The 11,554-nt window shown below is 40.6% G+C and overlaps 1 protein-coding gene across 5 annotated transcripts in view; it reads left to right on the forward strand.

Moving 5' to 3' along the window:
* Nucleotides 1-346: 346 nt before the first annotated feature.
* pcdh1b (protocadherin 1b) overlaps nucleotides 347-11,554 on the forward strand; it is a 272,809-nt gene continuing 261,601 nt past the window's right edge. The window contains exons 1-2 of one of the 5 annotated variants that reach the window (XM_051918520.1): nucleotides 347-992; nucleotides 9,292-10,126. In XM_051918520.1, coding sequence (XP_051774480.1) covers nucleotides 9,305-10,126 — 822 coding nt within the window. In that variant the 5' untranslated portion in view covers nucleotides 347-992; nucleotides 9,292-9,304. Of the gene's footprint in view, nucleotides 993-2,071; nucleotides 2,235-2,750; nucleotides 2,910-9,291; nucleotides 10,127-11,554 lie in introns of those variants that run through there. The other 4 variants (XM_051918521.1, XM_051918522.1, XM_051918523.1 and 1 more) reach the window with 4 other exon arrangements.

The following is an 11,554-nucleotide window of genomic DNA, read 5'->3' on the forward strand; positions in this document are numbered from 1 at the left end:
ATAGCATTCAGTGTTTTTGGACATCATTCATTTGCATACTATAAAGTTGTGCATATTTGGATATGGGAATTATAGAGCGTGACTAAAGCTGTAAGCTAAATGAAAGCTGCAATTAACAATTTGTCACACTTTAGCCAAAACGCTGCTGTGTTCCAATGGAGCCCCCAAAACACAACTTACGACTGCTCATATTTATTAGCATTTTTATGACAAAGCAAGCCTGATCGTTTACAATAAGCGGACATGGCAACACTGGGACTTGGTAATGTTTGGGTAAATACGAATGAGGTTTTGTTGTGGAGTCCACACAAGCACGTCTTACAAAGCTCCGCCCTCGACGATTCAAAATGATGTTCTTGTATGAGGGACTCGGCGAGCGAGCGAGTGAGAGAGGGGGAGAGCGAGAGCGAAATCGGTCGGAAATCACTTCACTCTCACATAGGCTATCCACAGTATAGACGCGCGCGGTGAGCTGCGGCAAGAGCGCGAGCTGAATGGTGAACTGATGATGAGAGCACGCGCATTGGACACTACCGGACAGACAAGCCTTGGAAGATTTTTCTGTTTTCACTTTTATACACAGACAGTTGTGGACTGAGGGCTGAAGTTTTGGAGGATGCTGTCGTGTGGAATTGGACATTTCGGGATGCTGTGAGCCCGGTCCGGAGTAGCACTGGTTCGGGGTTTCCTATCGTGCGCAAGGAGAGGACACTTCTCTCTGATGTGCGTAACCACCATCAGCCAAGTTGCGCGCTCTTATTTTATGACGTGACACTTTTCGCTGCAAATTTACTGGACTCTACGTGTTAAAAAAAAAAAAAGGAATTTTAAGGAAAAACAAGAGAGCTGACGGCGGAAAAGGGTGCTGTTTTTGTATCGACAGGATTGCGGTGGTGCTGAATTTTGGATATCCAAAGCGCTTGATTTGTGTGGAAAGGGAACGCGGCTCTCGGTCCGACTTCATCAACAACTGAGAGGAGTTATCCGTTAAGGTATATGAGATTTTTTGCCATTGATATTTACAAATTTACACATTTTATCTCTTGCCAATGTATGCGCTCTCATTTGGTCCTTAACATAGAATGAGGTTACATTAGGAGATGTAGAGATACTTTTCTTTATAGAGAGGTAGTCTATATGTGCGTGTCTGTGCATGTGTATAAATTATGATTGTGACGGAAATATAATACCACACGACATCGCCTACACTCATAAGGTTGCGTGATTATTAGATTTTTCGTTACAATAAACGCTGAGCAAATAACTGAAGTGCTGCACGAAATTTATCGATATCTCAAGTTAACATCGACCCAGATTGTCCTTAGAGCTGATTAGCGCACATATGACATGTTTTCCCTACACTACTGTTATTGATTTTTTCACTACTATTAAAGATTTTTCTACCGAGCGCTCGAATGGATCGCCAATCTACGCTTGTTTCCACATATAGAAAGTAAGCCCTTTACCAATGGATCCACATTTATAACATCTTCATCTAGCTAAAGTGCCGGCCAGTAGAGCTTCACGTAAATTTTAATCGATTCTTCGATGTAATATTCAACTCCTTCTTGTGCGCTCTAGAACGTCCGTCCACTGTCGATTTAAAAAAAAAAAAAACCTCTGACAGCAAACCCTCACAGGAAATGCGCTTTCTGGCATAACTTGTTCAACCGCTTTTTATAGTAGACCTAATAATTATTTTAAATATTTTTGTTAGCTTTTATGGGTAAAACCTTAAGTTTAGGCAACTATCTTATTTGGTTAGCTATTTCTCGCTCCCACAACACCTGTTGCACTCGTTTTTGAACATTTCTCACGTAGCTCTACTTTTCCGACTTATTGCGTGATGGTTGAAAAATGCTGCCGTTAATTTTACCCGCAGAATGTCAACTAGTCAACATTTCACGACAGCACTATTTTCCTTCCTTGGTACTCAGTCACCAGTCATGGTGACAAAACACGCGAAAGCGTTGCCTGTCATAACAGCGGAATCCGGTCTTTCTAGCCGCTCCCGTCGTCGGGTTACTTTTAAACCTGTTCGTCTGGTCCGGCTGAGAGAGACAGGTGTGAAAACGCTGAAGGCTTGGGCTTCATTCCGCCCATCTGTGATCGGACATCTCAAATCTTTCAGTGGTTCATCTGTAGGCAAAGCGTTCAGCCGGATGTAAACTTGTACAGAAGCCCGCAATTGCTTGCAAATGATCTGGTCTAGCTCGGAGCGCATTCATCCGCAGGTAAAAGTCATTTCCCTTCCTCTCTCATCGAGATCGTGTTCTGTAGGCATCAGCATAAGCACACACCGGCACTTGGGCGAGCTTCTCGCGCCGTTCCAGTATTGATCTGTGGATCTCATATGTACGTTCTTCTATTTTCCCCCTCAGTTTCTTTAACGTAGCCTACTGAAACTATATTCGTTACTCAATCCCTGCGGTTATAGGTGAATGCGATTTAAATTATGTAATGGGGGAGGGGGCGCTGACCCTCTAATAAAGACTTAATACAGACCACTGAACTTTGGTTCTGACTTGTATTGGGAGTAAATGTTTTACATATAGCTATGAACGTTTCAGTGAGATTTAACTTTTAGTGGTTTGCTTAAGAACCCTTTTGTTTACGTTTGGACATATGTGCTCTGTCAACCTTAACTAATTGCGCCATGTACATTTTCTATAGAAATTCCCTTGTTGCAAAACACTGAACAATTTGCATTTCGTTCAGCTGATTGTGTCACGTCATTAAACTGTCCTTAACTTTATGGGCGTAAGCGCTCCATACTGAGTATGCGAGTCCAGCGAAACAAGCGGAAACGAGACTCCTCACAGGCACATAGAGAGGGAGAGAGCGTGAGGCAGAGAGAAAGAAAATTCTTAATTTGAGATGACCGTTCGAGTGAACCGAAACTTCACCGTGTAAGCGACTAGACTAGGACATTTAAGCCATAGAGATGTTTTTTTTTTTTTTTTTTTTTTTAGGTTAAAATGTTAGCCTACCTCAGGTTATTCCACGTATCCTTGTGTAAATGTTTTAAATTGGTCTTGTTAGAAATTACATGTAAATTTGTACACTTTCCGACTGTCAAAACCAATATGAAGTGAGACATTTCAGCATTTCTGTGTTCATGGGTCAGTTTTACTGTAGTACATAATACAAATATCTTTCAGTTTCATTACTTCTAAGTCAGAATACAGAATCTTTCAAGTATAGTCAATTAATATACTGTACATTTATATTGTTTAAGGAAAAAAAATAATGTCTATTGGTCAAAACAACTAAGTAACAAGATATGACCCATTGTTGAGCTTTACTGCGCTTCATTATCTTCCCATTTTTACAGAGTTACAAAACAAACACGCATACATTAAGTACAAACGTTATGCCTATTTTATTGATTTTATTACAACCTCTGTGTCTGTTTAACCCATAACAGTAACATCAGTCCTCCAGTCTTTGTCTATGCTATCAGTGTGTGTATGTGTGTGTGTGTGTGTGTGTGTGTGTGTGTGTGTGTGTTGGCCGTGTGTAATCGTGTGTGAGAGTTTGTGTGCCAGCCTTGTGACTGGCCAGCTCTCTCTGTGTAACAGCCTGGTAGACAGCAGCGGGGCAGCAGTTCATCTCGTCTGAAAGCGGGCGCAGACTAATCTGGCCCCACAATGGCTGAATGAAATAATTAAAGTAATCCTCTGTGCCTTGCACTTGGCTTGGGAGGGGGGCCTTGGACCACCCATTCTGAACGGGTCACTGAGCGCCATGGAGCTGGTGGCCCTTAGAGCCTGGATGGCTGCAGCCGAGGACAAAAGCTCACATGAACTCAACTCTGTGGCTTTGGGTGCTGGCATCAAAGTCTAGAATCACAGCGCACTCAGTATTTAAGATGTGATTATTGCCCGCTATCGTACTTTATTTTAGCTCATTTGTGTGGTTTCAGGTGGCTTAATGTGTCTCCATGAGAATGAATGAACATGAATGCATTTTATTCACAGAAGGTCACTACGCGCTTTTTCAATTTCCTTGCTGATTAATCGGCAGCATTATTCAGTTGGTGAGTCTATCGGCTCACCTCATGTAACTATTAGCAAATAGCTCTTCGGCTTTTCTGCTGTATTTTACAAAAACACTTCAGGTGTGTACTAAAATGTCAGTTGAGCCGGATGAGTTAACCATTAACCTACGACAGATGCTGCACTCTTACGTCCTTCTGAGTCAATCATTCTCCTGGCTTCAGACAAGAGCTGACTCCTGAACCCTCATAAATGTCAGCGCTTTAATTTAATTCTTTAATTATCGCATCGAAACCGGGATGGGGAGGGGTTAGAACAATCATTTACTAAGGACTCAGTGCGTTACCATGACGCAGTGCCACCACTGTGCCTCGTCCAGGAATCCGACTCCTGCTACGACGGTTACGTAAATGCTTTCATTGCTTATTTTCTCTAGAATCACCTTGCAGTTTCACGCTGAGCTGGATGCCACCTGGGGGTGTCTTGGCAGAGGTATGCCATCCTTATATTCCCATGGGTTTTTTTTTTTTGCTGGCAGAGGAAGGGTGAGCGTTGGTACAATGATGAATTCCTCGTTACAAGTCTCTAAAGAGGAAAGAAGCAGAGTGAGACTGTGAGAGAGGGAGAGAGAAAATCATACAGCAATTTAAAAGCATGTCAGCGGGGGAGGCTTTAGAATAGTAATTAGCCCGTTAAATCTGTTAACCTCCCCCTGCGCAACAAAACAATAGCCTTTTCGACAGTGTATCAGTGTATATATATATATATATATATATATATATATATGAGTGCATCTCTGAGAGGGCACAGGAGGGCAAAAAATGATGGTCTGCATATGAATGAGAAAGACAGAGAGATGTAGGTGATGTTGTTAATAGAGACCAGGTGTGAAATGAACATAATGTGGTTTTTGCGGACAGGAAATGAGAGGGGAACCACATTCCCCCAAAGGCTGATGCAAAAATTCTGACCAAATGTACTGTGAATAATCCGCAAAGAGCCGATGGTGAGGCTCCATAGGGGGAACTCCAATTCATGCGTCTCACAGCTATTGATTATATTAATGACATCCAGCTTATACACAGCAGTACAAGAGGAATTAGGCTACACAGCCTGAGAGCCGAGAATAAATTCTCACAGGATTATGACAGTAGTCATAAATACCGCACTCTGGCGACGCCTGTCTCCCTGCGAGGAGATCTTAGCTGTGGCTCGACGATGCCGTATTTGAAGACATTATTAGAGAGGTGGACGGTGCGTGTTGATTTAGGGCCTGTCATAAATTGCATTTCTGACCATGTAATGATGACGATCAAAACTCGGAGGTGAAGAAAAGCCCCACCGACGGCCCATTGTCATTGTAATGGATAGGCTTAGTGTGTACCTGTGTGAAGGTGAAGTGCTAACAATCTGCAACTGAAAGAAAAACTGTCTGCTAGGTAGCAGTGCTTGATTTGAATCTGTTAAGGCCTCATGTGTCTTGTAAATGTTGCTGTCGTTAAGGCACGCCACTCATAAGCACTTATGCATTTCCATTATAAAGGAAAGTTCTTAGCCAAAGCCTGAGCTGTTGCCACCCTTATATTTCATATACTTAAACACTCTCAGTAGTTTTTTTTTTCCCTAAGATTTTGTATTTTCCTGAGCGTCTGCTTGCAAACACACACTGACATTCCTTTGCTGTGGTTGTTTTTAGATCTTGTGTGTAAGTTTTACACACCCACAGACATATATGTGCGCGTTCACATTCACAGAAGAGTGTGGGAAAGGATGTCTACAGCCAGCATTAGGGTTCCCAGTGTACAGTGACCCTTTAACACAGACTCTTTACGCGAGGCCCTTGAGAGCGAATGTCGTGAGAGCTTCTCAAACCCTTCACCGCAACAAACAGATTCACACGGTTTTCATGTTGCGAGAATGTTCTTGAGCTTTGTTGACTTTTCCAATGCACGATGAAGATGTGATGTTTTGGTTTAGTCTATATATAGATCTTGTTTTTGTTGTATGTTTAAACTTCTAATTTTAGTACCATTTTTACAGCCCGGTTAATCCTTCACCTAGTGCTTTTGAGGTCCCTGCCCTGCTTTTTCACATTGACCTTTTTTTTCGTCGACACTTGGTACAAAATTCAACACAAACCTTCAGCAAAGGCTCTGACGCATCTCTGTGAAATGCCAACTCCATGAGATGGTCGTTCAAAACCACAATAAGGGATACGTTGCTTTAAAGGTGAGGTATTTTTCACCTCTCCAGCTCCTTTTGCAGTCCACGCTGTTTAATTAGCCACATAAAAGTGTGCCAGAGTCGTCTGTCTCGACAGATTCAAAATTAGACTGTAAAATTAGTAAGAAACGAGTCAGGCTCTCATCACATGTGTGATCAGGGTCACGTATCCCACCCTTCATTTCAGCCTCATTAGTGCATTGTTCTCCCTGCAGTGTCGTTGCCTTGTGGCTGCAGTCGTGCAAGTGTTTTTGTATTCGTCGGTGTCTAATTTGTGCATATTAAAGGGTTAGTTCACACAAAAATGAAATTTCAGTCATTAATTACTCACCCTTATATCGTTCCAAACCAGCAAAGACCTTCGTTCATCTTCGGATCACAAATTAAGATATTTTTGTTGAAATCCGAGAGGTTTTTTATCTCCTTTAGAAAGCAACGAAATTACCACATTCAAGGTACAGAGAAGTAGGAAAGACATCGTTAAAATAGTCAACGTGACTACAGTAGTTCAACCTTAATGTTATAAAGGGATGAGAATACTTTTTGTGCACAAAAACAATACAAAAATAATGACTTTATTCAACAATTTCTTTTCTACTCTGTCAGTTTTCTACCCTGTCAGTTGATGCAGTGCATCACGTCCGTTTTTACGTCCGAACGCCGGCTCAGTATTGGCCGACAATGTTCACGTGTGCACCACGACGCATACATGTGATGCTGATGCAAGAGCCGGCCAATACAGAGTCAGTGTACTGATGTACAACACGGAAGCTCTGCAATGTGTCTTCAACGTAAACTGCGTAGGAGAATAACAGGGTAGAGAGGAAATTGCTGAATAAAGTCATTATTTCTGTTTTTTGCGCACAAAAAGTATTCTCGTAGCTTCATAACATTATGGTTAAACCACTGTAGTCATGTTGACTATTTTAATAATGTCTTGACTACTCTTCTGGACCTTGAATGTGGTGATTTCAATGCTTTCTATGGTAGACAAAAAAAAAAAAAAAAAAAAAACCTCTTGGATTTCATCAAAAATATCTTAATTTGTGTTCTGAAGATGAACAAAGATCTTACGGGTTTGGAGCGACATAAGGGTGAGTACTTAATGACAGAAATTTCATTTTGGGGTGAACTAACCCTTTAAAACTGCATTTCCCATGTACTATACGGGAGTGTGTGAGGTGACGAGTATCTCTTGTAGTTGTTAACAATTTTTTGTTGCTCTATCCACATGATTTTTCTTTGTAATGTTGTTCGTGGGAGGTTCACTGTCATGTGCTTGCTAATGGAAAAATATTGAATGGAACATGCACTAAACTACTACAACCAATCAATACTGATGAGTATATGGAAGAACCCACTTCCTATTAGTCACCAAATGACAGTCCATTTTGCTGACAGTCATTTTTCTTTGTATATTTGTGGTTTTTTTAACAATAATATGATCCCCCCTCAAAAAACCTCATGGAAAGTGACATTTGTAGACTTTGATTCTTTAGGTTTGGTATTCACAGGCAGAATGTGAACAGAACTGGTGGCAGCGCTCTCACATCCCCCATTGGTTCACCGCTGGGTCGAGTTGAGGTGTCTGTCTCCTCTGGACAGTAATCTAGCAGCCCTGCCTCATTAGCCATGGGGAGCGTGGTGGGATAACATTCCCCATATGTTAGAGGGGTCTGCAATTACCACAGCGGGAAACATCAAAGTAACATGACCTTAAATGTGATGGATTAACAGAATCTGATTTATTTATTTGATTTTTCTTTTTTATGTTCTTTTGTAGTACCTCACGCTGAGGTTGTTAATGTTTGGTAAGGTGGTGTTGTCAAGATGCCTTTTATAACCCTGTCTATTACCCCCTCATGGTTGTGTGATGTAGCCACAAATTGGGAGCCATTTGCTGTGAATAGCTATCAGCTGAAGTGGCCATTGGAAGATTAGAAAACCATACTCTTCTACCATGTGTTCAATAACTTAAAGACTCAAACAGGAAATGGAAGCTTTCACAAGTGAATTTGTCTTTAAGATTGCTTTTGGTTATTTTTTTTTCTATGGTCCTAACTTTATGGTAATCTTTATTTGTCTGGCTACTATTCTGTCTCTTTACACACCCTGTTTATTTACAGAGTAAAACATTTGTATAAAAGAAGAGCTAGAAGAAAAACATGGTGAAAAGAAAAACAGTGACAATACATGTGTGAAGGAGGTGGGCAGCAAACACAAATGAATGAATGAGTGAAAGAATGAATGAATGAATGAAGGAATGAAACTAAACCAAACAAAAGATTAATTTTAAAATCTTTGTTTTTTTGTGGCTGATATCTACTATGTTGTTTTGCTCCCAATTTTTCACTGTTTTTGGTTCATTGCAGAATAAATTATAGTCTTTAGAAGGGAGGGAAAATTGACCTAAAAGGTAACTATAAAAACTAGCCATTAAGAAATGAAGAACAGATTTATTTCTATAAGCTGAACATAGAGTGAGCCAAAAGCTAAATTTAATTGTACTGCCTTAGATCTTAGATATATAAATCTTATTTTTTTTCTTATTTTATTGGCCAAAAATATGTAAGGCTAGGAGAGATGGGGAAAAATCGTGTAAGTTGATTTTGATGGATGTCACCCTTTCGTTGACTCCAGGCATGATTTTAGAAATGGGAGCAGAGACAGTTTATCAATAGCTTGGGAAAGGTAGATCAAGAGGTGTAAAAGTATTTTTTGAACGGACATCACTTGTCTACTAGCTTCCTCCTCTCTTAGGGTCCATTAGCCAATGCATCTCTCAGGAATATGGGCATATGTTGTTTTTATGAATTAGACATGACATGAAGTTTGTAGAATGAAGGTCAAACACAAGTAACTATTTGTGACACATTTACTGCCTCTAAAATGGAGAGGTTTACAACACATGAAGGGACGATCAATCATAAATCCCAGGGAATCAGTACCATAAAACTCTGACTGCCATTGCTTTACAGGGTTCTTGGCACTGTCAGATACTTTGAAGTATTGTGTCAGAAGATTGAATGTTTCTCTAATCTCATTTGTTTGTTTGCTTGATCTTTTGCAGCAACAGACCGACGATGTGCCAGAGTGCCAATGCGATGTGGTCACGGTGGAGTGCCATGCTAGTGTGGATTTTGCTTCTCCTCTGTTGCTCTGCAAATGTAGTCAACACCATCATCTACCAGGTGACCGAGGAGCAGCCGCCTAACACTCTAATTGGCAGCTTGGCAGCTGACCAGGGCCTGCCAGACACAGGCCACCTTTACAAGCTTGAGGTGGGTGCTCCTTACCTCCGTGTGGATGGCAAAACAGGGGATATCTACACCACAGAGACCCCAATCGATCGTGAGACTCTCAAGGACTGTCGCAACCTTTTCGAGGGCGATCCTTGTTTCCTAGAATTTGAGGTGTCTATTACAGATCTGATGAAAGGCACAGGACCTCGGCTCATCGAAGGGCGCATCGAGATCTTGGATGAGAACGACAACACTCCACAGTTCTCTTCCCCTGTCTTGACATTGTCGATCCCTGAGAACACGCACGTGGGTGTGCTATTCGCAATTCCTGTGGCCACCGACAAGGATTCTGGAAGCAATGGCATAGCAGATTATGCGCTAACGACCGGCCCTGAAGCTGCCAACCTTTTCAGCCTGCAGGTAGCGCAAGACTCAGATGAGAAACTGCCACAACTCATTGTATTGGGTAACCTGGATAGAGAGCAGCGAGATTCATATGACCTCAACATAAAAGTGGTTGACGGCGGCTCTCCACCTCGCCAGAGTAGTGCCCTGCTCAGGATCACCATTACAGATGCCAATGACAATGTACCCAGATTCGAGAAGACACATTATGAGGGTGAGCTGCCAGAAAACAGCCCAGTGGGTCACTCAGTTCTACAAGTAAGTAATCTGTTTTTTGTTTTTTTTAGTTTTTTTTTAATAGTAGTATTTTCTCTCTAAAACTAAACAAATATTATAGCATGATGCCAGCATCAGGTTGTATAATACTACTACTGCTACTACTACTAATTATTATTATTATTGTATTTTAAATATTTATGACACTTTAGACACTTTTTGCAGTATTTATGTAGTTTTATATTTTTATTATATCAAATATTAATAAATTGAAATTATATATAATGGATAAATTTATTTATATTTGATATAATGTGGATATAAATAATTTGCTCTGATTCACAGTGGTAAATTAAATCAAATAATAATAATTTAAAAAAAATTAGCGCATCAAATAAACAATAATAGACTGCATATACACACTTCCCTCTCTTATAAGGCCATGAGGCAAGTTTTGCAATGAACTCGTCTGTAAGCAAGTATATGTTATGCTAAACCTTAAGATTGGGCAATAAGTAATATAGGAGCTGATTTGACAGCCTGGAGATAGAAGTGCGCTCAAGCCCAACATACAGAGCCTGACAAGCTCTTGTAAATGGAAGTCTCAGTTATCCCAATGGGCTTTAGCCTCAGTTCCCACACAACAGGGTTAAAGCGGAAGAAATGGGAAAGCCAAATCATATTTTCACGGGCAATCGATTGATCCCTCACGGTCCCTTTAAACACAAGCTTTACAAAACAGGAGAGAGGTATTGACTGGTGGTGAGAATTACATTTTGAACTGTTGTGGAAACGAAAGCACTGCTAAGATTAGGATAACCATGAATGCTGGAAGCTTTCCAAGATCAATCTGAGGCAAGTGTCCAGGCAAAATAAAAATTTTAATGACTGTTAATCTCTGTCGGCAATTAATCTATGCAACCAAGTTGTATACAAAAAGCATGTCAGAACACTTTATTTTCCTCTAAGTCCTCATAAGCATTCTTTGAAGCTGAAGTAAATAAGCAGTAGTGGTATTAAAACAGCTTAATTTTATGATTTCAGAGGGTTTTAAGTGTTGATGGAGTGTTTCAGCTTGTTCAGAGAAATGCTCTTCAAATATATTAAATAAAATGAATTCCCAGTTTTCATGGCGGATGAAATGGAGTGACTCATATAGAGCAATAATAAGTTAAGCACCATGAATAATCTTATGACTGACTCAGATTAAGGCTGTTCTCTGTAATACATGGGCTGAAACACCATGCATGTTTCATACACAGCCAAGGACAGGAAGAGGAGAGGATGTAGCAGGAACAAGGAATCTTGATTGTTTGAAAGCTTTGATCAAGCCACTCTTCGATTTAAAGTTGTTTAAAATGATTCCCAGGTCCACGATAGACATGAAGGATTTGTAGAAATCTGTGCCAAGACTGAGTAACTTAAGTGATGTCTCAAATTGACTTCACCTAGAAAACTACAGCTAATTTT

The sequence above is a fragment of the Ctenopharyngodon idella genome, chromosome 14 (genome assembly GCF_019924925.1).
Source record: "Ctenopharyngodon idella isolate HZGC_01 chromosome 14, HZGC01, whole genome shotgun sequence".
Lineage (NCBI taxonomy): Eukaryota > Metazoa > Chordata > Actinopteri > Cypriniformes > Xenocyprididae > Ctenopharyngodon > Ctenopharyngodon idella.